Source organism: Symphalangus syndactylus, chromosome 6 (assembly GCF_028878055.3).
Source record: "Symphalangus syndactylus isolate Jambi chromosome 6, NHGRI_mSymSyn1-v2.1_pri, whole genome shotgun sequence".
NCBI classification, from domain to species: domain Eukaryota; kingdom Metazoa; phylum Chordata; class Mammalia; order Primates; family Hylobatidae; genus Symphalangus; species Symphalangus syndactylus.
Genome location: NC_072428.2, coordinates 42835133 through 42862837, shown reverse-complemented (window position 1 = coordinate 42862837; position 27705 = coordinate 42835133). Strand labels below are relative to the sequence as shown.

At 43.2% G+C, this 27705-nt stretch overlaps 2 protein-coding genes across 25 annotated transcripts in view; one reads left to right on the top strand and one right to left on the bottom strand.

Annotated features, from left to right (window-relative positions):
• The window catches only part of BMAL1 (basic helix-loop-helix ARNT like 1), a 110021-nt gene extending 84252 nt beyond the window's left edge, over positions 1-25769 (top strand). For 4 of the 16 annotated variants that reach the window (XM_063641972.1, XM_063641975.1, XM_055282370.2 and 1 more), the window contains 11 exons: positions 3930-4022; positions 5113-5230; positions 8099-8248; positions 10686-10929; positions 12609-12715; positions 14144-14294; positions 15167-15255; positions 16862-16970; positions 19687-19780; positions 24198-24300; positions 25099-25769. In XM_063641972.1, coding sequence (XP_063498042.1) covers positions 3930-4022; positions 5113-5230; positions 8099-8248; positions 10686-10929; positions 12609-12715; positions 14144-14294; positions 15167-15255; positions 16862-16970; positions 19687-19780; positions 24198-24300; positions 25099-25259 — 1419 coding nt within the window. In that variant the 3' untranslated portion in view covers positions 25260-25769. Of the gene's footprint in view, positions 1-3929; positions 4023-5112; positions 5231-8098; positions 8249-10682; positions 10930-12608; positions 12716-14143; positions 14295-15071; positions 15256-16846; positions 16972-19686; positions 19781-24197; positions 24301-25098 lie in introns of those variants that run through there. The other 12 variants (XM_063641974.1, XM_063641969.1, XM_055282369.2 and 9 more) reach the window with 5 other exon arrangements.
• Positions 25770-26522: 753 nt separating this feature from the next.
• The window catches only part of BTBD10 (BTB domain containing 10), an 81554-nt gene continuing 80371 nt past the window's right edge, over positions 26523-27705 (bottom strand). For all 9 annotated transcript variants that reach the window (XM_055282381.2, XM_055282382.2, XM_063641977.1 and 6 more), the window contains one exon: positions 26523-27642. In XM_055282381.2, coding sequence (XP_055138356.1) covers positions 27332-27642 — 311 coding nt within the window. In that variant the 3' untranslated portion in view covers positions 26523-27331. The remainder of the gene's footprint in view (positions 27643-27705) is intronic.

Here is a 27705-nt window from a genome sequence, read left to right as displayed (position 1 = left end):
CTGCTCACTCCAGCATTCTCTATTTATCTCCTTATGACGTGCTATCTCAAATTGGAAAGCATTCACCTGCAAGGACCAGAAGACCCGATGAATAAGTAGAGTTTCATTTCTCAAGTATAACTGGTCTGCAGTAGGTTATGTGGGGTTGCTGCAGTGGTTCAATTAGGTCAATAGGAACCAGGTTCTTTCTGTCTTTGCACTCAGCCACACCAAGCTAGCATGCTAGCTTGCTTCCTTAATGTAGCCAGGTACCTATGCCAGGTCTAAGTAGCCAGACCCACTGTAAAAATAGGGGTAAATGAAGCTCTAGTCTGGCTGTCCTTTTTATCAAGGTAGGATACACCTTCCTGAAAACTCAATAGTGGACTTCAGCTTATCCAAAAGTGTGTCACTTGGTCACACCTAGCTGCAGGGCAGGGTGCGGAAACAAATATTTATAGATTTTCCAGCCTCCCTGGTGGAGACAGACAAGAGAGAAGGGGCCTGGGAATGGTGTTGGGAATTGGCTCCCCCAACAGTGTTTGCCACACACACTTTCCAGAGCCACGTGCATCTGCTCGATTCCTTCCAGAAGTGACTCCCACAGCCCAATACAGCACTTCAACTGTGGTCTGGTTGGCCTGAGGTTGAATGGGGCTAGTGCCTTCCTTGCCAGAAAAGCCATCTTATTAGTACTGCATCATTTGGGGAAGCTGCAGTACTGCCTCCTCCCCCTTCTCTCCTGAATATGAATTATTGTTAGGTCAGGTTTTTTACATCTTGTATAGGTGCTTTTTCGAACTTAAGATCAGACTTCTCTTTCATTTCTGTCAAAACCTGTTTGTTGAATAGCCCCACAGTCCAGCTTGTCATTAGTGACCCTTGGAATCTTGTGTGACTTGTGGATCCAATACATGCCTCTGTGCCTTTCATTCTTGTTTATTCGTAAATTCAACAAACATTTTTGTATACCTACTAGATGCATGGCATTGTTCTAGGAACATCCAAATCAATGATAAACACTTTAGGGTAGGACCAGGCTCCTGATCAAGTGAGTGATGGTCTTTCGGTTACCACTCTCAGGACACAGTTATTCAAACACCCAACTCTGCCCACCTCTCCATCCTTTTCATAAAGATGTCCATGTTCTCAGAGAGGATTTGCTGAGGTTAAAATATGACCGATTTCTGTAGCTGCCATTGGTGCCAGCTTCATGGGCATGTGACCTCTGCAGTTTCACAAGGCCCCATGCTTGGTTTAATGCCCTGTCACCATCTTGAAAATGTAATTTTTGCACAAGGATCCCTGCATTTTCATTTTGTACTGGGCCCCACAAATTATGTAACTGGTCCTGATTCCCATACTGGTAACAGATCTGCAGCTGTAGATGTGATAGGCCTGTGTCTATGCCTTTTATTCTTGCGTATTCATGAATTCAACAAACCCTTTTGTGTACTTACTAGAGGCTTGGCATTGTTCTAGGAACATCCAAATCAATGACATTTTAGGCTGGGGTACAGGCTTGATTATTTTAAGAAAAAGAATCTATGTCTTTATTTCATATATATATATATATATATATATATATGTAAAATAATTATCAAGCAGAGTCCTGTGGATGGACAAATTTAAAAATAAATAAAACAAGCTCCTTTTGCAATGGCACATGCTTAATCATTTTCTTGTTGCTGCTTTTCTTAATAATTTTCTATCAGATACCCATACTTACCAGGGTATGGAACAAGGATTATAATGCTATCTCAGCTAAATACTTCATGTTGGGCTTGTCTTTTCTACTCCCTTGTTTTATGCAGCACTCAGGAGTGATCTCTCTTGCCTTATTAAGCTTTTGTCACTTCTCTGGCACGTGTCAGTGGCTGTGAAATACTTTCCAAGCCCTTACCACTTCCAGGGGCCCAGTTCCAGGGACTTGCTTCAACAGAAAGCCAGGTCCACTCAGATGATGTTCAGACAGTTTGGCTGCAGGAGCTGGACTTCTGCTTTTCCTCAGCAATGCAAAGTGGACAAACTGCTTTCTTTACTAAGTGCTTTCAAAATATCTTTAATAAAGTGTATGTCAGTGATTAGTCAACTGTATCAGTTTACAATGTCTACATTAGTCTACTTCCCCATGTTGTGAAAACTAGGCAGACCGTACCAGAGCCTCTGTGTCATTTATTAACCAGCACCGTCTTCCCAAGAGTGACCCTGCCACTGGCTGGCCTTGTGGCTCTGTGGTGCTGGTAGTGTTCTCACAGCTTCTGCTCCTTAGCGGTCCTTCGGGCCCGGCTCCTTCAGAGATGGTCTGCTGGCCAGGGTGCTGTGGAGGTGGAATGTCCAGAGCCTCCCCTCGCTGATGCATTCACTGCTTTGGAACCTGCTGGCTTTCCCCTGGAGTATTGAAATAGCTTTACCCGTGTTGTCGTGTTGTCGGTTCAGGCCTGACCCTGCCCAGCATTACCTCCAGGGTGTCACAGTTCCCTTCTGTCCAGGTACCTTTCAAGCCACATTACCACATCAATGAAAAGCCTCAAAAACACCTCTATGAGATATAAGATTATCTGCAAAGCAAACGAGGAAGTTATTAATACCCTATTTGTTGACAGAATGAGGCTTCCAGCAGATGGTGCTTGGAAAGTTACTTCCCCCTCACTGTCATCCGTTGCCCCTGGGCCAGCTTAGGGACCTAACTTAGGAAAGAATCCTCCCCAGCTTCCTTCTGGCTGAGTAGCCTGCCAGGGTCTTAAGCAACAGTGATTCTGTTCCCCTCTCACTCATTTCTTCTGTCCCAGCACAAGTACATTCACCATTCTTTTACCTTCTGGCACATTAATTCATTTCCTAGTTCTTTGAATTAAACTACGTCATGAAGGCCCTTTTGTGGAAAAAGAGAACAGAGTTTCTCTGTATTTTTCCAAAGAGCAGATTAAGGGCCAGTGAATAAGGTGAGAAACTAGCCCACTGTGTATTAGAACCAGGGAGGGCTGAGTCATAAGAGCAAGGGCATGACAGAGTGGGGCGCACCCTCCTTGTCACTAGAAGACCCCAGCAGGAGTTGAGTGGTTGTATGTCTGGAAGGCCGTGGGTGGCATTCATACATATACTGACAAAACAGCCCAAGCTCTCAGGCACTATAGCTTGGGTATTTACCTGCTTCAGTCTCTTTACCAAATGTTGTCCTATCTTAATGGCTGGCTTTATTGGAACATTTAGATTTTTTGTATTAAACTGAAGAAGGGGTAAGAAGAATCTAAGGGGGGAATTTTGCTTTTCTTGTCTCACTTGGAATGCAAATAGTCCGGCCCTGGATGGAGGGATAACATTTGAGAGTAGTAATTCTCAGCCCTGTGTACATTAGAATCACATTAACGTGGAAGTGGGATGGGTTTAAAAATACCCCAGTGATCAGCCCTATGCCAGACCATCAGCATAAAAACAAAAACAAAAAAAACTACTCCAAATGTTGAGAACCACTGTTTTAGAGAGCTCCCTGTACATGGAGGTTTTCAAGTTGAAGGCAGATGGTGGCTGAGATGTTGGAGAGGGGATTCTTCAAGAGTCCTTCCAAATCTCAGATTCTGTGACTCTCCATAGAGTTGTTTTAATTAGAGCAATGAAATATGATTCTCTGGACCATGATACCTTCAAAAGAACACGTGCAAGTTGAATTCTGCTTTGAAATAGAACTTACTTTAATTGGACTTTTTTCCTATAATAATTGGATGATATGTAGAAACACACACACACACACACACACAGACACACACAATCTTACAGTTCTTCAGAGACATTTGTTTTCAGTATCCTGCACTCAGGATATCACTGAAACTGTCAGTGGGTGTTCCTGTGCTTTGGATGCTTAGAAAGCACATCCTCTATTTGTTATCAGGGTGATTACAAATTATGTTTCCTAAAGTATGAGAAATTGATTATCCATTTCTCCTGATTAGGCAGCAGATGGATTTTTGTTTGTCGTAGGATGTGACCGAGGGAAGATACTCTTTGTCTCAGAGTCTGTCTTCAAGATCCTCAACTACAGCCAGGTAGGTATTGTGCATGCTCCTGTTGGTGGTGGGCAGCCTCACAGCAGTCAGAAGTCAGAAGTGTCACTCAGTTTTGTCAGAATAATTATAGTATACAAGTCACATGTGAACTTCTTCCAGAAAATTCTTAACTTCTTAACAGATAAATTAATTTAGACTTAGAACAATCTTGTAATATGTTCCATATTCCCCCCATTGAAATATCTGACTCTGATCTGATCAATAGCATTATGGCTTTCTTCTATTGCTGCAAAATAAATATCCCACAATATGTGGCGAGGACAGAGGGGTAAGAGGCTATCTGACAAGGGAGAAAGGTAGGCAGGTAACACAATACCAGAGAATACGTCACTTGGAAATCCATTCCATGCTGTGTTTGCAGTGCTGTGTCACTTAGCTCTGTTGAACCTCAGTTTACTCTAAAAATTGATGATGATAACCTATAGGATCAAATAAGAGTAATATTTATAAATGCTTCTAGAACAGAACTTTTCACCTATTATGTCCCCCAGAGTTTTTATTCATTTATTCATTCACTCACTGACACACTGGTATTTGCATGGAAGCTTGGTAGGCAGAAGACTTGAAGAATCAAAATGACATTTATGTAAATTAGAATTAATGTAAATTTAATTTTCCAAAGATTTCGGCTCTTTTTAGTCTCAGAGCAAAGTTATGGAGGAAGTTGCTGTTATCTCTGTTAATAGACAAGGTGACTGAAGCATATGATATGTATGACTTGCTTGAGAACAGAGAGGCTGAACAGCAGAGCTAGAATCAGAGCCCACCCCTATCTTCTGCCTTCTGAGGTCTTATAGGGGAATTCCAAGATTATTGCCTTAGAAGAGCATAAACTATTTATATAATTGAGGGTTTTCCCCTTACGTTATCAAAATCAACCTCCAGGTGCCTCCTTCCTGGTGTCTAGGCAAAGTGGTTGGACCTATGTACAGGTTCACATAGGAAAAGTTTGAGGTCTCATGCACAAAAACAAAATAAAGGTAACATGCAGACTGTGCACGCTTACTTGTTGCATAATTGATTTTCTGCATGCAGTTGACTTGTCATGTTTAACATTTCATCTCCACAGAATGATCTGATTGGTCAGAGTTTGTTTGACTACCTGCATCCTAAAGATATCGCCAAAGTCAAGGAGCAGCTCTCTTCCTCCGACACTGCACCCCGGGAGCGGCTCATAGATGCAAAAAGTGAGTACCAGAGAGGCCTCACATTTCCTCAGCAGCCCACTCACAGGCAGCCAACCCTGAGTGCGCAGAGGGCGGGTGTGTGTGATGGGCTCAGCCGTTCCAGTCCTACTTCTCTGTCCTCTTTCTGGGGCACCAGAGCTATCTTTGGCTAAATGGAATTATTTATGTTCTTTTGGGTTTCTTTTACATAAAAAGAAGAAAAAAAAATCTCAGTGTCCAAATTTATTGAAAAGAAGAGCTATTTAGACTGGATTCTTTCTGATTTTTAGACTTTTTTTTTCTTTCAGAATCTAGAAAATCCCAGTTGTATGCTCCTGAGTTTAAAGGGCTAAGTTTGATTTGTTCTCCCAGAACAAATGGGCCCTATTTACCTGAGTTGCACACAGGCAGCCTCATAAAAGTAAGAAAACGTCAACTATAAATATGGTGTTTCTTCAACCAAAGTGTTCCTCCTTAGGTTGGCTCCCCCACCTGGCTTTCTTCTTGCAGTAGTGGAACCACCATTCACATCGTCCCCTCTGCCCCCAGCTTCCTGCTACTGCACACACTCCTGTGCAAGGCCCCAGTAGCTGTCATCTACTTTAGTCCTGTGGGAGGCTGTGTACTCCTACAGTTAAGAATGAGGACTCTGGCTGGGCGCGGTGGCTCACACCTGTAATCCCAGCACTTTGGGAGGCTGAGGCAGGCGGATCTCTTGAGGTCAGGAGTTTGCAACTAACCTGGCCAAAATGGCAAAACCCCGTCTCTACTAATAATACAAAAATTAGCCAGGTGTGGTGGTGTGTGCCTGTAATCCTAGCTACTTGGGAGGCTGAGGCAGGAGAGTTTCTTGAATCCAGGAGGTGGGGGTTGCAGTGAGCTGAGATCGTACCACTGCACTCCAGCCTGGGTGACAGAGCAAGACTCTGTCTCAAAAAAAGAAAAAAAAAAAAAAGGGAATGAGAACATAAGGGAGATTACTGGGCTCATTCCGGCTCCACCATTCACTAGCTGTGTGACCTTGAGCAAGTTACTTAACCTCTCTGTGTCTCAGTTTTCTCATTTATGGAAGAGTACCTATTTCATTGGGTTGTTGTGAGGATTGAAAGTGTTAATGTATATAAAGCAGGCAGAACAGTTCCTAGCACATAGTAAGAACAGTATCAGTGTTGCATTCACCTTGGCCCAGTGCAGTTATGGCCTAACTAATGTCTTGCTCCCAGGCTGTCCATGTTAATCCCTGGAAAGAAACACCACCAGAGGAATCTCCTTCAAATCATCTCTTTCATTACAGCACTCTTCTTGTTCCTAAAAGTAAAATGCAGACTTTGGTATCTGTTGTTCTTTATAGCCTAGCCTTGGCTTTTTTTTAGTGACCTTAGGAGAAAAATATGAATGGCATTTGGGCCTTGCCTTTGAGGCGCTTAGCATGTAGTCAGAGAAATGAGACAGACAGCACCCTGCATAGTAATAGGTACAGCCATAGAAATAGTGCCAGGCATAGAGAACGGATGATTAATTCTCATGTGGGCGCAAGGACAGGCATCACTGAGTAGATGACAACCGAGGTGGGTTTGAAAAGATGAATTAATGTTTGCCAGGTAATGAAGGGAGGAAGAGAGAAGAGGAAGCAATCTGTGGACAGGTGCAGGGGTGTGGAGCCACGTGGCTTGCTTGGTGCTACTGGACAAAACGTGCAGGGAGGGGAAGGGCTGAACCATGAAGACCATTTGTTCTGTGGGGACACAGTGAAGGGCTCTGAGTTGGGCGGGGCAGGCTCGGATTGGCATTCTAGGGGAGATCGCAGAGCTGGCAGTGTGGGAGGTAGATGGGAGGGGAGGAGGCCCAGAAGGAGCCCTGGGCAGTGGCCATTCCTCGGCACACTTGCTCGCGTGATGGCCATGGGTGTGTTTTCCCTCGGCTTCTGTACTGACACCTAGCCAGTGCTTGGTAAGGAGGTGTGTACCTCAGAATCACCTGGGAGCTTTTCAACATAGTCATGCTCCACCCCCAGAGATTCTAATTTGGTTTTTCCAGACAGCACAGTCCAATAGAAACATAATGCAAACCACAAACATGAGCCACATATGTAATTTCATATTTTCCGGTAGCCAGATTTTAAAAAATAAAAATAAATGCAAAATTAACTCCAAAATATTATTTCAGCATGTAATAATTATAAACAACTAATAAGTTCGTTCACATTGTTTTATTTTTCTATACTGTCTTTGAAATCCTGTGTGTATTTCACACTTACAGCACATTTCAATTCAGAAAAGCCACATTTCAAGTGCTCAGTAGCTGCATGCAGCTAGTGGCTAATGCACTGGACAGCACAGATCTAGAATGGGGTCCAGGAATCTGTAGGTTGATCATGCATCCAGGGGATTCTGGCCTACAAGCCAGGTTGAGAACTTAAGGCAGTCCTGCTCCCACCTTTCCTTGCCAATATCCATATCCTACTCATCCTTCAGTGCCAGCCCAAGTTCCTTCTCCTCTGGGAAGCACAGGTTGTCTTTGCCATTTATTTGGCACTAATCATACATCACCCTGTCCCATTATTAATTTTTTCTTGGTGCACCTCCATTTCCCCTTTGTCAGCCATAAGCTTCTATTGGGCAAGAACCCCATACTATATTTCTTTTCATCCCCAGAGTACCTAATCCATTTATTTAGTAGCACACTCAATGTGATTTATAAACATTTCCAGACTGACAACACACCTATCCATGCTGCATCTGCTAAAGCCTAAACTTGGGAGATATTTGTCTCATGTCATCATTATAAAACAGTGAGGCAAGCAAGAAAAGGCTTTGCTCAAGGTCACACTCCCCCTCCTGACAGACAACACTGCTCTCAGTTTATCACATTTTGTGTATTGATTTGCAGCTGGACTTCCAGTTAAAACAGATATAACCCCTGGGCCATCTCGATTATGTTCTGGAGCACGACGTTCTTTCTTCTGTAGGATGAAGTGTAACAGGCCTTCAGTAAAGGTTGAAGACAAGGACTTCCCCTCTACCTGCTCAAAGAAAAAAGGTAACAATTTTAACAGTCCATTAAAACCCTGTGACAGGTGAAGCATGCTTTCTACAGCGGAGCTGTCAGCTGGGCATTGGTTCAGTGGTTTCTGGCTGGCCAGAGTGGCAGGTCCCAGGACTGCAGACAGGACCCTGCAGTCCTCCCTATGTGTAGGGCAGTTGGGAGCAGAGGAGAGAGCTGAAAAGCCTGATGGCAGAGATTTGTGGAGAGGCCTCCTCTGTTTAAATTGTGTTTCTTTTAACGTGATTGAGGAAGAATACCCTCAGCCACAATCCTAAATGCCTTATGAACACCCACCAGTCCACCAAAATTACTCTGAGCTCACCAGTGACCTTCATGTTGTTAAATGCAATGAACACTTTTCCTTTGTCTTCCTTCTTGAAGTGTTCTCTTCCCTTGGATTCCATGAAACCACATTCTTCTTCCTCCTCCCCGACCCCCTGCTGCTACAGGCTCTCTTGCTGGCCCCTTTGCTGGCTGCCCCTCTCTGTCCTAGGCTGCTTCTCTGTCTGCAGTCTCTCTCTGTAGGTCACGTCATCTACTCCCTTGGCTTTAAATGCCAACAACTTCCACATTCATATTTCCAGCCTAGACTTGTCTTTTGAACTCCAGATTCATAAAGGTACTGCTTACTAAATCAACCTGCTTGGATATCTCAGGGGAATCTCCAACAGGATACGTGCCGAAGTAATCACCTGAGCCTCTCCTCCAGCATAAATGGCACTGCCATCCAGCTGGCTGCTTATGCTAGAAGCCGGGGAGGCGCCCTCACTTCTGCTTCACCACCCCACTCCTCAATCCCATTAGTTATGAAGTCCTGCCACAATGAGTCCCATCTGCAAAAGTTCTCTGAAATGTCTGTCCCTTTCCATGCTGCCTACTGTCACTCAGCTCCAGGCTGCCCCCAACTCTCACCAGGTCTCATAAAGTGTAGACCCACATGCTCCCCACCCCCAACACAGCAGCCAGGATGATCTTTTTATCAGTCCCCTTTTAAAAACCCTTCAGTGTTCCTTATTGCTCTTGAAGAAAAGCTGAAAATATTTAATGTGACCATGCAGCCCCTGACCCTGCCACTAAGCACATGTGAGCCATGTTGACTTCCTTGGATGCCTCAAGGCCCTTCTGGGCAATGCTTCTGCACATGCTGTCGCTTCCTGGTTGGAATTTCTTCCCTCTCCCCATGAGCTCCCTTCACATGGCTCTCTCCAATCTCAGACTGCCTTATGTCTTATAGCACCCTGCTTGTTTGCTTTCTAGTGCTTTCTTATACTTGCTGTTATATAGTTATTTGTGCGATTATTTGTTTAAAGTCTGTCTTCCCCACTAGGCTGTAAACTCCACAAAGGCATGTCTGATTTGTTTTTCACTCTATTCCAGTAACCAGCACAGACTCCACGCTTGGCAGACACTCCACAGTGGTTTGCTTGTTGGTGAAGTCTATAGGTGCTCCACATTTAATGTGTCCCAAATCGAAATATTTTTTTCTCTCTCTCTCTTCTAGTCTGTTTTCTTTCTTCTCTGAGTCAGTGAATGACACCAGCAACCACCCATCCAGAAAAGTTGAGGTCATCTTCATTTGTTTCTTTCCCTTAAGCCTGCTATTCATAGCAAATCCCAACAGTTTGATCTCAGAAATTTCTCCTGCTTCCTTTCCCAAATTTACTGCTGCCTACTGCTTTCCCTCAGAATATGCACAGGCTCCCTCTCGTCTTCACTGCACTGCCATAGTTCAGTCCTCCTAATCTCTTGCTGTATTATAGCCACTGGCCCCTGAACCAGCCTTCCTACTTCTGTTTTCTACTCTCTTCCAGTTCACATGTCACTCTGCTCCTATAGCATCCAAACCACAATTTGATTTTGCTGTTTCTGCACTTAAATACCTGTAGATGCTCTGCATTTCCTGCCTTAAAAAAATAGACCAACATATGGGTTAGCAAGTAATCCAAGGCCCTTTTAATCTTCCCCCAACCTGCCTTTCCAATTTGCCCCTCACTCCCAGTACCTCCAATTTCACTTTAACCACACAGAGCTCTTGGCCATTTCCTATATAGGCTGTGCCTCTGTGCCTTTGTACGTCCTCAGCCTTTATATATTCTAGTCCCTCAGCCACTGCTCATCCTTCTTGATCCACCTCCTCCACTGGTTTTTTGGGGGAGCCTTCCTCTCCCCAGGAAGAGTTAGCTATTCCTTCCTTGGTGCATGTAATGAATGCCCATGGTATAACTGGCCCTACTTAAGCATTCTGACACCAGATGACAGTTTTTTGTTTTTCTTTCTGTCTGCCCCTTTCACTAGATGCTCACTTCTGGAGACTGAAGCCTTGATTTTATTTTTTGACTCCCTACCTACATCCCACCCCACCATCGGCCGTGTACACCTCCATGACCCAAACCTAGTGATGACACTAACCACGAACTTTGCTTTCTAGCAGATCGAAAAAGCTTCTGCACAATCCACAGCACAGGCTATTTGAAAAGCTGGCCACCCACAAAGATGGGGCTGGATGAAGACAACGAACCAGACAATGAGGGATGTAACCTCAGCTGCCTCGTTGCAATTGGACGACTGCATTCTCATGTAGTTCCACAACCAGTGAATGGGGAAATCAGGGTGAAATCTATGGAATATGTTTCTCGGCACGCGATAGATGGAAAGTTTGTTTTTGTAGACCAGAGGTAAGAGTCTACATATTACCCTTGAGCAATGATGGTAGAAGATTTTCAACCCTGATCTAAAAGGCAGAGAAGACTGGGCCATCAGCTGGCTTTTCTAAGAATGAAGAAAGAAACAAAGCTGGGTGCAGTGGCTCACACCTGAAATCCCAGCACTTCGGGAGGCCAAGGCAGGTGGATCACTTGAGCCCAGGAGTTCGCGACTAGCCTGGGCAACATGGCAAAACCCTGTCTCTACTAAAAATACAAAAATTAGCCAGGCATGGTGGCACATACCTGTAGTCCCATCTACTCTGGAGGCTGAGGCAGGAGGATCAGCTGAGCCTTGGGAGGTCAAGGCTGCAGTGAGCTGTGATTGTACCACTGCACTTCCGCCTGGTCAACAGAGTGAGACCCTGTTTCAAAAAAAAAGAAAGAAACAAGTGATGGGAGTCTCTGTTAAAAAATGAGATTCAATAGGATATCATCATAAATACAGAGATTTTTCTGTCATTCTTTGGCATATAGAGACAATTAAGTGGGGTGCCTTGATGTCCGTGGCTGAAAGAAAAACAGTAGGGATAGCATGCTGTCTGAATCTATGGAATGTTCCAGAACCATTATTGTGATTGAAATTCTTTTGAATCTAGTACTTGGAAGTAATTATTTAGTCCTGAGTTGTCCAATAAAATACTCGTTGGCCATGGTAGCCTCCCATGTGGCTAACGGCACAAACATAGAACATTTCCATCATCACAGAAATTCTTGTTGGACAGCGTTGATCTAATCCAACCTTCTTATTTTATGGATGAAGAACAGAGGCCCAGCCTGGGGACTGGTCTCCTGTAGGATTCACAACTAATTGGTAATAGACCTGGACCAAGGACCCAGGTGTCCCAAATTTACTGCTGCCTACTGCTTTCCCTCAGAATATGCACAGGCTAATAATTTTTCTGGCTACTAGAGACAGCCACAACCTGCTGGAAAAGGAGACAGCCTCAGCTGTCTTGTGGCCTCAGCTGCTGCAGCTTCTGGCATTTGGTTGTCCTGATAAAGGCAGCAAAAACCAGAAGCCTTGCACTGAGGTTTAGATTTATACCACATTTTAATCTAATTAATGTGGTTCCTTTTTTAAAGACAGATCTCAGTCTGTCACCCAGGCTAGAGTGCAGTGGCGAGATCTTGGCTTACTGCAGCCTTGACCTTCCGGGCTCAAGCAGTCCTCCCACCTCAGCCTCCCAGGTAGCTGTGACCATAGATGTGTGCCACCATACCCAGCTCATTTTTCTGTGTTTTTGGTAGAGACAGGGTTTCGCCATGTTGCCCAAGCTAATCTTGAACTCCTGAGCTCAGACAATCTGCCCAACTCGGCCTCCCAAAGTGCTGGGATGACAGGCATGAACCACCGTGCCCGACTGGTTGCCATTTTTAAAGCCCCCACAGATTTGATTTCGTGTGATAATAGTCCCTTTACAAAGGCTTTGCTTTGTTTCCCTCTATTTTTATAGCCTTGATTAAATTCAGATGCCAGAAAAAAAGAGAAAAAGATCCAAACAGTGAGCCCTCTGAAAATCCATCCAGCTCTTTTGCCTGCAGCTTTGACATTGCTCTCATAGGCTCTAGCAGGGTTTATCCATTGCAAAGTTGCAATTAATCGTCTGAATGGCTTTGTCTTCTTTAAATATTCCTTTATTCCCTTTTAGGGCAACAGCTATTTTGGCATATTTACCACAAGAACTTCTAGGCACATCGTGTTATGAATATTTTCACCAAGATGACATAGGACATCTTGCAGAATGTCATAGGCAAGGTAAGCTAGGATGTATAAAAGATCTTAAGTTTAAAGTGTCCCCTTGCTTCTAGGCTAGTCCACATGACCTTCCAGGGAAATCTGTCCACTGAGGATGTAGAGAGGATGTAGAGTCAGCCAGCCTAGGACTCTTCAGGTCAGAACATCTGTGCGAAGAGGAAGCTGATGCCTGCAGGCACTGTTTATCCCCCTTGTAGTTGCCCTGTGCTGACTGCATGGCAGTTTCTGAAAGACATCTCTTGTTCAGAGGGTTTTCCCAGACCCTGTAAAGATTCAGTATGGACCAGACTGATCTGATTCTCTTTTCCATTCAAGCCTGCACTACCTCCTGTATTTTCTGTCTTGACTAATGCTGTGGCTTCATGTGCAGCCTCCTGAGAGAGACCAACACTGACCCCTTCTTTCACTGTGTCTCCACCAGATCCTGTTCATTCACCTCAGACATGCATTTCCAAAAGTCTACTTTTTACCACCTCTACTGCCATCACCCTGGTTCAGGCCCTTGTGCCTACCTAGAGACCTGTGATAGACTTCTCAGGGTTTCCCTGCTCCCTCTCACCCCCAGTTCATCTTCCATAGTTATCCCATTTATCCCCAGATAGATTGAGCCTGATAACATCAGCCTGCTTAAAAATCTCCTGCTTTAGACTCAAGCCCAAATGCTTTTGACAGGCATTCAAATGTGAGACCTTCCACCTTCTGGCACCAGCCCACCTCAGTTTCAGTCCCCATCCCTGCCTGCAGAGGCCTGTGCCTCAGGCACACTGACCTTCTCACTGGCCTCTCTCCCACCAGACCCTGCTGCTCCTCAGGCACTGCTGGGTTCTTCCCTCCCTCGTTCTCTTGGCAAACTCGTGTTCATCCCTCAAGGCTCTGATCTCTTCTCCCTGTATAGCCTTCCCTCATTACTCTTCTTGAGGGCAGGAGTCATAGCCTATCTCCTCTTGTATCTCCAGTGCCTGACACATGAGAAGGGCTCATTACATGTTTGTTACATGAAAGAATGAGGTTGAATAGGTGAGTGGCCTCTGTTGATTTGGATGTTCTTAGAAATGAGATAGTTCTATATTGCCCTTGGGCTTTGTGATTGGGATAAAGCATGACATTTTGGACAGTGCCTTCTCATTTGGTGGTGGTCATGTTAGAGCTGATTCCAGTTAGATGTATAACATGCAGTCAGTAATTCCCTAGAGCCTCAATTTTACAGACTGTGGAAAATTGTGACAGCTTCACAAATGAATTCAAAGGCTCTGAGTTAGACCCTCAGAAAACAACCTATTTCCTGAGTTTTGACCACTGGAGTTTCCTTGGCTTACTAAAGAGCGATGTCGTTGGGGCTCAAGTACCTTTAATATTTTGTATTGGATGTCCTGTTTAATACTTTGGTCTGAGAAAACAACAATGTCCATGTTTTCTTTACATTTTCAGTTTTACAGACAAGAGAAAAAATTACAACTAATTGTTATAAATTTAAAATCAAAGATGGTTCTTTTATCACACTACGGAGTCGATGGTTCAGTTTCATGAACCCTTGGACCAAGGAAGTAGAATATATTGTCTCAACTAACACTGTTGTTTTGTAAGTACTTTTCCTATATCTGAAGCTCCCCTTGCTTCAAAGAGATGCCTAGGGCTCCTTATCTGGGAAATGGGGTCCAGGCAACATCCAGTATCATATCCTTTAATGCCATCTTGCTAATACCTGTGAAGCCTCAGGACTGGCAGAAGCTAGAAAGGATTGTTAACAAAGGACAAGCTTCAGTACTTGTACCATGCAGGCCCTGGCTTATGAAACTGCTCCAGGAAATAGCAACATTTCCTTCCAGATAAAGCAGCTAACCTTTGAATTGCACAGGCCCTGCACCCTAGGCATCCACTTGTGCTGCTGTGGAGGAAGGGGCTGACAATCTATGAAAGGCTCATTCAGGCACTAGCTCACACGGGCCTTGGCTGAGGATGGGGAGGTCTCCATACCTATCAGGCGGGGGGCCCAAGCACTGGCAGCTGGAATGCCACCTCAAAAGGCTGCTACCTGCTAGATGAGCAGAGGGAGGTGAAGGAGCCTCTCTTCGGCCAGGCCCGCTCCCCACTTTTCCTTCCCCATAGTGTCCAAAACCCCACCTATGATTAGAGCTGTGTGAGGGGCCGGGGCTAGGTGCACTGCAGGCTGGCAGGAGGAGGTGCTGTAGTGATGGCAGTAGGTTACTGCAGCCACCACCTCTGCTGAACTGTGTCCCACACATATTAGGAAGGCCCAGGCAGGCAGTGGGGCCAAAGGCCAGGATGCTATCCATTATATTATCAAACAGTGAGACCTCTTTACCCACTCAGACACTTCATTTTCTGGCCTGTCCAGGTCCAGAGTGGACACCGGACACCTTGGCCAAGTTGAAAGGTGCACAGTTCTGAGCAGGCCTGACTCACGTTTCCTTATTGCTGGGATGTTCACAGAGCCAACGTCCTGGAAGGCGGGGACCCAACCTTCCCACAGCTCACAGCATCCCCCCACAGCATGGACAGCATGCTGCCCTCTGGAGAAGGTAACTATGTGCTGCTGGGGCCCTGGGGCTTGCCCCTGAGAAGGTGCTTGTGGTCAAATATCCTCCCCTAAAGTATTCAGGGTTCCCTCCATTCATATTCTGTGGAACAAGGGAGGCCTCGAGGGGATGATGTGCGGATTTCCCCAGGAATGCCAAGGACACTGTCATGTCACTTCTCTGTTGAGCCAGAATGCTAGGAGCTTACTGCTGCACTTCCCAAAGCTGCTGGCCCCTGGAAGCCCTTGAGCTCGCAAACTCCCTACTCCCCTTGTGCTTTCCTCCTGTGTTGGCTAGTGGCCATGATGTGAAGTGCTCTTTCGTGACTGTCACTGGCTGCTGTGGTTGGCAGGAAGGTGTCTTTCGGCACCAGGGTGTGTACCATACCCACTGGGCTCCCTTCTCAGGCTCAGCCTTGGCCCTGCCCCTGCTGTCCACACTGGACTCATCTTTCCTGGGACCATCCCCACATGCATGGCTGCAGCCCCCGTCGATGATTCCCACATCCACATCTCCAGGCCCAGTCTCTCTCCCGAGCTCCAGATCTGTCTCTCCAAATGCCTCATAGACAGAACCACCTGGAGTCTCAGAGGCATCTGAAATTCAGAATATCCCAAGCTGATTTTCTGCACTCCCCGACCTGATTGGTTGTTTAAGTCAGAAACCTGGCTGCTGTCTCTCCCCATTATATCTAAACACGGAGTCCTGAACCTTCTATCTCTTAAACTTCGTCACTTGCTATTTCACCCTCCTCATCTGCTGCCTGGATCACTGCAAATCACTTCGCAACTCTAGTCCCACTCTAGTCCCACTCTCCCCACCCCATCCTCCATTGTAGTTCATTCTCCCTGCCATGGACTTTCTAATAACCCAGTTCTCATTTGTGCCTTTTCTGTGTATCGTCCTTTGGTACTCTTTATTCCCTTGTGGAAACTGTCCAAATTCGTTAATACGGCATTCAAGAGGCCCCTCATGATCGGATTGGTACCTGCTGCCCCAGTTTCATCTGTCATGCTCACATCATCATTCATGATGAATTCCTTGGAGGAGTCTCCCAGGTTTTAACCTGCCTCAGTGCTCCTGCACGTTTTGGTTGCTGTGCCTGGAATGCTTTCTCCTCACCTCTCTGCCAAGCTAATTCATATTCATCTCTCAAGACTCAGCTCGGGGTTAACTTGCTCCAGAAGCTGCACCTGGCCCCAGATGAGTTGGTTGCCTCGTGCTTGCCTGTCAAACTTACAACATTTTGCTTTAGCCATTGTTCATCTTGTTGGTTTCCCTGTTAAACTGTGAGCTCCTTGAGGGCAGGGACTTGTCTCTGTAATCCTGGCACATACAGTGGTCTTCAATAAACGTTTTTTTCAGTGCATGAAGGGAAAGAATTAGATGCTGCATGAAGGGAAAAAACTGGCCTCAGATCCTAGAAGGAAACTTGAGCCTTTCCCTGATGGAATGCTTTTTCCTGACAAGCTGTAGCCCTAAAGTCCCTCAAGGCAACTCTGATGTTGAACTGCAGGTGGATCATGGGATAAACTGGTTTTACTTTAATACATAATAGTATTTCTTCCTCAGTTTTCCCCTTTCCTACTCTCAGATTCCTTTGTTGTAGGTGGCCCAAAGAGGACCCACCCCACTGTTCCAGGGATTCCAGGGGGAACCCGGGCTGGGGCAGGAAAAATAGGCCGAATGATTGCTGAGGAAATCATGGAAATCCACAGGCAAGTAACACCTTCTAGTTCCTCTGTTAAACCAGTGGTTCTCAACCCAGGGAAATTTTTTCCCCCAGGCGGTATTTTGCAATGTCAGGAGACATTTTTGGTCTTCACAGCTGGGTGGGAGGTTGCTACTTAAACATCCTGTGGATAGAGACCAGGAATGCTGCTTGTTAAACATCCTACAGTAAACAGGACAGTTCCCCCCTTCCCACCCAACAAAGAATTATCCAATCCAAAATGTCAGTGGTGCCTAGATTAAGAAATCTTGCCTTAAATAAAGAAGCTAAACCAAAATAGCCCAGAGCTAAAAAGAATTCTTAAGAAGACTTAACTTTCTTATGGCTCAAGGAGCTTCCCAGTGCGGATGGATGTACCTTTACTTTACAGGAATGCAGGAGTAGAGCTGTGAACTATCAGAGCAATCTGGACCTTAACAAAACATTCACTTTTTTTCAATCAAAGAGCTGCCCAGGATTAGTACTAGAGACCAAGCAGATCAGCTAGTTATTACTAGCTGTCTTGGGAGAGACTTCCTTTCCATATGAAAGAGAAGGAGCTTAGAAGCAGTCCACCTGGGTTTGAGTCCTGGGCCTATCTCTCTACCTGGCTATGCTGAGACTTACTTAACCTCTTGCTCTCTGTTGACTTAAACCATAAAAAGAAAGCACTATTTCCCAAGAATTGTGTTAGAATTGTGAGGGCACTCAGGAAAGTTCCAGGAACACAGCCTGACATATAGTGAGTGCTTAAAAATTAATTAAATCTGTCTTTAAGAGCAGTCATTGAGAAGGAAGCAGTAATCATAAGTCTGTCCAAATTTGGGGAATAAAGAAGGTGGTAACCAGATTCTTCAGAACGCAACTTAACGTAACATAATAATAAGAAAAGGAAGAAAAGACTGCTGCCACTGGATTCTCTCAGAATTAGAGGCTGGCCTGTTTTTCAATTGGCCATAAAGGGGCTGTTATTCCCCTATAGGTAACACAGCTCTTTTCCAACCCCACAGGATTAGTGGGTGTGACCTCAGCATCAGGAAGGAGATATGAGGGTAGTGTGCAGTGTAATCAGGTTCAAACCCTATACTTTGCATTTGCATACCCTATATTTTGCTTGAGACCATCCAAGAACAGTATCAAAGAGTCCTTGACCTCAAGAATTTTAAAATCTTTTATAAGTCTATTTTCTTTATGATAACAGGAAAAAGGGAGAGTGCATGGGCCAAAGCAAGCAAAGGAGGAAGGATTTGAACTTGGCCTCAGCCAGGGTTTGCAATAAAAGTGGATGTTCCCTCTAGAAAAGCCAGGGATATTCTTGAGTGGGCATGTGAGTGGCAAATTCACGGTCAAGAAACAAGCTACCTAACTGGGCAGGCTTTGTGTAGGAAGGAGACACAGAGCTATGATGGGCAATTAAGAAACCCAAGAAATGATACTGTGCAGTTTGGACTGGTAGAAACCTGTAAGACCCCATTTGTTGTAGGATGCTGAACAAGCACCCAAAGTCTTGTGTTACGCTTTGTGGAAGTTGCATTGGAAAAGGGAGAGATGAAGGTGGGCATATTTGGTAACTCAGGAATGAGGCCTTATCCTACAGAGATGACACTGCCAAAAGAGAAATCAATCATCTAAGGTCTAGCGTTTGAAGATGAAATCAGGAATGATGAAACAGCAATTCCAAGATGAGAAACCTAGGAAAATAGTGGTTTCATAGACAGAGAAAGGTGGGGGACACTCAGCAACTTTTCTGTAAGCAATTAGCAGCCGTTTGTGCATGCTGAGAATACATAATACGTAGTTGTAAACTGCTGTTAAGCTTATAATCCAGAAAGAAAACTTGTTCACTCACAAATCTAGACAACTAGGCAGTATAAGAACCAAAAGATTTCTGGGTGGTGGAGGAAGTGGTCTCTGGGTCACCTAAAAGCTGCATTCATCCATGTAGGAGCTGAAAGCCCTGTGGTTACATAACTGCCATCACACTCTCCCTAAACTGTAGCTGCAATGCCAAGTGATGGATTCTTTCCTGAGGTCCTTCAGCCTGAGAAGTGTTTAGGTGGATTTACAGTTCTAAGTCTTCCCTTCTATAAATCATCTGAGAGATATGCTAGATAAGAAAGGCCTGGACCCATTTTTCATCAACCACTGCCTTCAAAGGCTGCTTTTACTGTCACTACTACTAGGCTACCTTTTAGACCCTGGTGCTCTCCATGTCCTAAGAGTATTCACTAGCTAAACAGTGTTTGTGGAGAAGGGGATAAATTGTTTTCTGTGGATCAAAGATGGAGGTTCATCTTAGAAGTTCTCCTCCAATTCACCTGGATTCTGTGAGGAAATAAAACTGGCCACTTACTTGAAATTCACCAACTGAATGCAAACTCCAATCCAAGGGCTTTGTCAGTGAGACGCTTGACTCTAGGGACTGCATTCTAGATCAGGTGCCTGTAGAACAAATCCATCTTGTCACCTGTTTTTGTAAATAAAGTTTTATTGGAACACAGCCACACCAATTCATGTCTGTGGCTGCTTTCAAGCTGCAGAGGCAGAGTTGAGCATTTGTGACAGACACCATATGGCCTAGAGAGCCTACTATCTGGCCCTTACAGAAAAAGCTTGCCAAACCTTAATCTAGATCTTCATCCCCTTTCTCACCTTTACCCCTTAACAAAACACACACACTCCACTGAAAAAAGAAAAGGCAGTGTAATTCTCTTTTCTGACAGGATAAGAGGGTCATCGCCTTCTAGCTGTGGCTCCAGCCCATTGAACATCACGAGTACACCTCCCCCTGATGCTTCTTCTCCAGGAGGCAAGAAGGTAAGACTGATGACTCTTAGCCTAAGCTAGAGAGCCTCTTGCCCAAGATCTGAAATGTTGGGGGTGGGAGTATGGAATTGCAACTGCGATTGCTGAAACAAGTTGTACTACTTCCTCCTTGAAGTAAATGCATCTGTGTGAGGCTGGATACAAAGCATACTGGTAGGGCTAGGGAGGCTTGCTGACATCCTCAGAGGCTTTCTTCCATGTGCGTGGAAGAAGGGAGAAAGAATAAGGAATGGGGAACTGTCAGTTCATTTAATTGAGGGAGCAATTCAAGAGTTCCCATGAGGGAAAGATTATTGAGTACCTCACATAGAAAAGCTTCTCATTCTCTGCCAGGAGTTTTCAAGGGAGAAAATATTAGTGTCTAGGGCAGGCAATGGAAACAGCAATGCCACCAGCAGTGCTTTGGAAATCAAGCCATGCTTTATAGCTGCAGAATACTTGGGGATCTGCTGCCTGGGGGTTCCTGTGGTGTGACAGCATTGGATCCAAGCAGTGGATCAATCACCAGCCCTCATGAAGAGCTTGCTATAAGACTACCCTATAAATAGGTTTAGGAACCAGTCATTTGTTTTCATCTTTGCCGGAGAACTTATAAGCCTAGGCCCATGTTAATCGTAAACCATAAATCTGTTTATACAGCCTGATGTCAGTAGAGCTTAGGACAGTTTGAAGGCCATCATTTTGGACACAATGGCTTCCTTCCCCATCTCCTAAAACACAGAGAGAGAATATTAGGAATTTCCATAGGCAGGACTCCTAGGGCACGAACCATCAAAAGCAGGGCAAGGATTTTCAAAACTGAGCTCCCTGGAGGTTTGTTCAGGTTACCAAGAGCTGTGGTGTTACCAGGTAGGATGGGCGTGGGGATAGTTGCTAAGGAGAGAGGGTAAGGGCAGAAATCCTGCTTCTACAAGGGCAGCAATACTTCTTTTTTATATAGGAATCTTCTGCGAACATTTCTATTTGAAAAAGGGTTTTGCTCCCCCCAAAAAGGTTGAAAGTCAACAAATTAATGGGTAAGACTACAAAGTAAGAAAGACCTGGGTTCAAAGCTTGGCCTTGCCATGTGCTAGTTATGTGAACTTGTACAACTTTGAAGCCCTAGTTTTCTTTATAATGGAGCTAATACTGGTTAGGGTAGCCAGCATCTTTGCATATGAGGTCCTGTTGTGAGATAATATATGTGAAAGTGCTTGGTCCAAAATACCATTGACATGAAGTCTGGGCTTGGTGTCCCGTGCCCCCCGCCCCCCTGCCCACAACACACACACTGCTTGCCAGCTGTCTTCTTAGCTGTTTTTCTGTTATACCTCCAGGTCCTTCCTGCATATTGGATCCACCATCTTCTTAGGGTGGTCTTCGTCTCTGCTTCTCAAGTTAACTTTTAGGCACTTGACTTGACTCCTGGTATTACCAAGGATTCTACTGATTGGTTTTGAAAGGTTATCAGTCCAGTATAGGCTTAAATATTACTCAAAGAACTTTCATATGCATTGTCTCATCTCACCTTCACAACATTATAGTGACAAGATCCAGGCTCCTCAGCGTTCGTTTTATAAGTATGGCCCCCAAACTACAATCCTGGGCTCATGACTTCCAATTCTTTTCACATCAACAACTACCGGAAATCAAAAGCTGTGCTCTGCATCATAAAGCCCCAGCTATTTTTGAGGCACTTATGAAAATTCTCCCTTTTCTTTGGGAAGAATGGATTATAAAATGGATCTGTGAGAAGAAATTTGGATGTTCTCACGAGATGAGTCCTGGGCAGCAGGACTTATAAGAAAAGCAGCAAAAACAAGGCAGTTAAAACTGACAGCAGTATTAAATGGTACACCATACCCAGCCCTTTCCAGTCACTTTCAAATTTGGAAGGTCCAAAAATGAACCATTTAGCCTGCAGTTGTTTCAGTCAGGATCAAGCTAAAAAGGAAGCCTAAGTGAGCCTCCGTAGGTCGCAGGAGAGTACAGACATCCAGAAGCACTAAGGAAAATTCAGATAAAGCAGCAGTTCTATAAATGTCATCTGCAGTCTTTTTCCAGAAAGAAAGGGCACAAGATCCTTTTAAGGGTCTGCAAGGTTAAAGCTATTTTCTTAATAACATTAATTTTTTCACTGTATTGATAATGTGCACTATTCATGCTAAAAGCACTGTTGGGTAAAACTGTTGGCATTTTACAAAAATCAGACAAGTGGCACCAAATTATACTAGTAGTCACTGTATTCTTCACCACCACACACTCGCAGTAAAAAAACAGTTTAAAGCCAGTTTCATTTAAGATTGTCCATCATGGCTAGGTGCAGTGGCTCATCCCTGTAATCTCAGCACTCTGGGAAGCTGAGGCAGGCAAACTGCTTGAGTCCAACAGTTCGAGGCAAGTCTGGGCAACATAGAGAAGTCCCATCTTTACTAAAAAATACAAAAAATTATCCAGGTGTGGTGGTGTACCTGTAATCCCAGCTACTCGGGGGACTGAGGTGGGAGAATCATCTGAGCCCAGGAGGTTGAGGCTGCAGTGAGCTGAGATTGTGCCACTGTACACCAGCCTGGGCAACCAGAGTGAGACCCTGTCAAGGAGGAAAGGAAGGAAGGGAGGGAGGGAGGGAGGGAGGGAAAATGTCCATCATTACTTTTATAAAATTCTCAAGCACACATCTTTTTAATGCTCTGTGACAAAATGAGAAGTACGCACAGAGAACTTGTGCTGCATACCAAAGTATGACGTTTGTCTCAAAAACTACTTGTGTGATTAAGTTGTGAGTTGAACTAGCTTCTATTTTCATTGGACACCATTTTTATTGTATATGGTCATTCGGTTTGGGGTATTTAGAATACATTTTTTTGGAAATGAATGAAGTGAACCTGTCACTTCAAGGAAAATGACTGACCAATATTTGTTGCCAATGATAAAATCTGAGCTTTCAAGCAAAAATTGGAATTTTTAGAAAACTTGTATCTGCTACTTTGACCTTGAGATCTTCCTAAAACTTAAAAAATGTTGTGGATGAGATAGGGAGTATTAACAATGGTGATATTTTGATGCAGTATAATGAAATGTGTCAACATATAGAAGATCTGCATAACTAAGTGAACCAATATTTTGTAACTAAACAATGCAAGGTATTTCAAAATCACGTAAGGGTAAAAGATCTATCCTAAGTGCCAAGATATAAAGAGTACAAAACATTCATTGATATGGTTTGATTCCACGTTGCAACTCACCTTTAAGAAACTTCTACGTCTCAAGTTTTGAAGTGGTATCAAAAAAGAATACAATTATTTGAAAAGTCTATTAAAATATGCCTCCCTTTTCCAACTACTTATCTGTGGGAGGTTGGATTTCCTTCATATACTTGAATCACAAGACGTATCTAAATAGACTGAATGGAAAAACATATATGAGAATCCAGTTGAAAATTAAGCCAGACATTAGATTTGCAAAAATGTAAAATAATACTCTGCTCAGTAATTTTTTGTTATTGTTTTGGAAAACAGTTATTTTTCATTAAAATACTATTCATTATTTATGTTAACATGTAGTGGGTTTATTACATTTAAGAAATCTATTAGTTTTAACTTCAAATACAGTAAATATTGATAAATACAGCCTACATAAGCAAAAGTTTTTTGGAGTCCTCAATAGTTTTTTTAAGAGTGTAAAAGGGTCCCTAGACCAAAACGTTGCTGTGGAAATAAAGTAAGTTATAATGCCACCTACTGACAAGGCCTGAAAGCAGCAGCTACCAAACTGTTTCCTCACGTATATCCAAGATGGGTCTCAAAGAATGCTCTTCTTTGAGACTCAGCCAGGCGAAGGCAGCTGGGGTGAGTGGGGGAGATTTTGAGACAGAGTTCTCCTACTGAGTAGTAGTAATAATCCTCCCCAGTAGCCTGTCTTAAGAACTTAAACCACAGGTTACTGAAGTTGGCACCTCTAGTGTAAGAGATTTACTTTTAAGTGTTTTCTTCATTTAACTTCTTAGAGCTGTGTCTCTTCACAGCTTGTTAACTCCAGTTCTTCTTCTTCAGAAATATCTGTCACTATAAGATGTTTTATTCCCTTATAGGAGAAATGCCTAGCTGGGCTCATTGAAGTTTAGGCATTGGTCCTAAAGAAATATGTGGGCATCATGATTCCAGGCAGTTGAACACTCTTGGGATTTTACTCAGCCTTTAAGTTGCCTCTGTGGGCTCACTAAAATGAAGAGAAAAGGATAGTTTGGGGGAAAGGTTTTTTCTTACTCTGACCATGTCTAACAGTTCCTTGTTTGAAATCATCCAACAGAAAACTGAAGCCATCTGAAGCTTCTCCCCACCCCACCCCATGCATTTCCAACATGCTTCATTTTCCTTTTGGCATTGCTCATAATACTGATTCAAACTTCACACTTCCCTTTTGTTTGTAGATTTTAAATGGAGGGACTCCAGACATTCCTTCCAGTGGCCTACTATCAGGCCAGGCTCAGGAGAACCCAGGTTATCCATATTCTGATAGTTCTTCTATTCTTGGTAAGTGGCATTATTATTCGTTTCCATTGCAATGAGCTTGCAAAACATCTTACATAAAGTCAATTTTAAGAACTGAACTGTATGAAACAAGCTAATCCTAGATAAATTTGATAGGAACAGAATAAAAGTTTAAAATTTGTTTAAATCTCTAAAAAGTTGACTTCAGTATTGGTGGAGGTCCAAGTTTGTGCCTGAACTCAAGAGGAGGCTACAGCTACCTAGACATAGGCTTTCTCCCATGTGGGGCATAATCTCTTCAGAGAGAAGGCTAATCAAGGTTCAGAGATAATGCCTAGAAGGGTGATTAGTAAGCATATCAGAAGGTATTAAAAGTCATTAAGTGAAAAGAGTTTGCTTTTCCCATCACATCCATCTTTTTCTCCACTTGTCTTTCTAGATCTGTTATTTTCCTAAACTCTCCCTTCCTATTTGCCTTTCTTTTTGTAACTCCTCTTAACTGGTTATATCAGATTATTAAAATAAGCTCAACTCAAATATTTTTAACATTTACTAAATTTTAAGCACTTTGTACTTATTTCTAAAATGATCATTTGATTCCTTAGAGCTGTGTTTCTTCACAGCGTAACCCCACTTATTTCTTATGTATTTTTTAAAAATTGGGTCTTTCCTCTGAAAAACAGCAATATAAAAAAAGATAGCCATGCAACCCAAAAAGCAGCGTCTCACCCTACCATTAAATGTAACTTTCTTATTAAAAGTGTGCTTAGGAATTGCTTACTTAATCTGAAGATGCTTTAAAAAAAAAAATCACTGACCAGTCTTTATCTCCTCCCACAGGTGAGAACCCCCACATAGGTATAGACATGATTGACAACGACCAAGGATCAAGTAGTCCCAGTAATGATGAGGCAGCAATGGCTGTCATCATGAGCCTCTTGGAAGCAGATGCTGGACTGGGTGGCCCTGTTGACTTTAGTGACTTGCCATGGCCGCTGTAAACACTACATGTTGCTTTGGCAACAGCTATAGTATCAAAGTGCATTACTGGTGGAGTTTTACAGTCTGTGAAGCTTACTGGATAAGGAGAGAATAGCTTTTATGTACTGACTTCATAAAAGCCATCTCAGAGCCATTGATACAAGTCAATCTTACTATATGTAACTTCAGACAAAGTGGAACTAAGCCTGCTCCAGTGTTTCCTCATCATTGATTATTGGGCTAGCTGTGGATAGCTTGCATTAATTGTATATTTTGGATTCTGTTTGTGTTGAATTTTTTAATCATTGTGCACAGAAGCATCATTGGTAGCTTTTATATGCAAATGGACATTTCAGATGTATGGTGTTTTTACACTACAAAGAAGTCCCCCATGTGGATATTTCTTATACTAATTGTATCATAAAGCCGTTTATTCTTCCTTGTAAGAATCCTTTACTATAAATATGGGTTAAAGTATAATGTACTAGACAGTTAAATATTTTTAATAAATGTTTCCCTTGTTCTATAAATACTGTTCACATTTCAAATAATTACAAAAAAAATCCTACGTGTTGCAGGGCTGGATTATGAGTTTCTACAGTGGATGTTCAAGGACGATCTATGCCAGTAGCATTTGTGGTGCTTTTCTGGCCTTCCTAACGATTCTGGGCTTGCATAATTTCCCCATGCTACTAGCTTAGCTGTGTTGTTAAAATAGTTCATTTCTAAATTGTTGCGATTTTAATTTATGTGAGAACGAAGATGTTACTGCTTATACACAAACATCGAATCCTCTGAAATTATAAATTCAAGATTATATTTAACAAATTGGCTTCTCTAATGCTACACCTCTCTAATATGACTTCAGTTACGTAGTAAGTGACCCCAGTCCTAAAGCACCTAAATATTTGATTCCTTCTTGAATTGGACCAAAGAATATTTAGAATAGCATTTGCATAAATAATTTGCTAAGCAAAGTAGCATGGTATAATGGAAAAAGCACTGAACTAGTATGAGAAACTGGCACTGAAACTTAGGGTGACTATATGACCTAGTAGAGTCATTTTGCCCTTCATATCAAGTTGGACTAGAAAATACTCTTCAGCTCTAATATTGTTTTGATTTATAGTATATTTTATACTTAGGGAATTTAAATGCCTCATCACACATATAGTAAGTTAAAGCTCCTTGAGCTACTATTTCTAATAATACTTATACCAGCGAGATGGGAAATTATGAGACTAAAAATCTGGTCAACGTGGTTATAAATTTGGTCAGAAACATTAAAACAATGGAATTTTATTTTGATGAAAAACTCAAGTTTACAATCATTTAGTAAATGAAGAGCAAACACTTCATTTTCCTATCCCATAACTCTTAAGAAAAAAAAGCATTAGTAAATAAATATCTGTGAACAGATTAAGGGTAAGGCAGACTGGATAATAAACCACCTCTGACATTCACACTCCCTGCATGTGACTCACTCTAAAGGGTGAAATGGCCCTGGAGATAACTGAACTGATAAGATATGGGCATTAAATCTCATCCTGATCATTCAGATAAGCCCAAGATAAATACTTTTTGCTCATCAAGGGCAGCAAACTATACAAATTTTACTGGAGGAATACTTTGACAGAAGCACTTAAATTATATTGTGCATCACAACTATAAAATGGCTTGAACATTTCCATTTAACCACCATTTATAAAGTGCAACTATATAATACTCTGCATTTTGTCTGAGGTGTGATGAATATCAATCCAAACTGAAAGTACCCCAGCTGCCAATTTCCACCACTTCTGAAAAGACCTAGATGTGTGAAAAAGGACCGTCCCCCATACAAAGAACCAATTTCACAAACCTACTGGTAAACAAATACATTTATATAACTGGAACTTCAAAATGCTAGAGTTGTACTCATTTTTAAAAAACCATTCAGCTACCTTTGGTCTTTAAAAAAGCCTACACTGCAATATCCTAAACATTGTTATGTGCATCTCACAATGAAGAAGAGTGGCCTTGCAGTGCAGAATGAGGAGAGTACAACGTCACTGTGAAGAGTAGCATGCTATGGTTTCAAGGAAAATCAGCATCACAGCATTGGATTCTGTGCATCAGGATCGAGGTCACTGTTGCCAGAAGGGGGATGGATAGGGAGAATATCCAGCTCATCCACTTGTGGAGTTGGGTGCATGACTACCAGCTGGTCCTGAGGAATGTCTGCCGCAGCTGCTGCAAGATTGGTGATAGATTTACTCTTTACACACTGAAAGTCTACATGCCGACTCTTTCCTTCTTCCTTCTCCCAGGACATTCGAATAAAGGGTCTTTGGACATAGTTGTAGATCACTTCTGGGCGGCCTCCAGGCCTTTTCTTTACTTTTTCTTTGTAGGTAGGATAACCTGAAAGAAAGATTTTAAAAACTGAGGAGACACACACAGACCTCTCACCCAATTTTGCCTTGG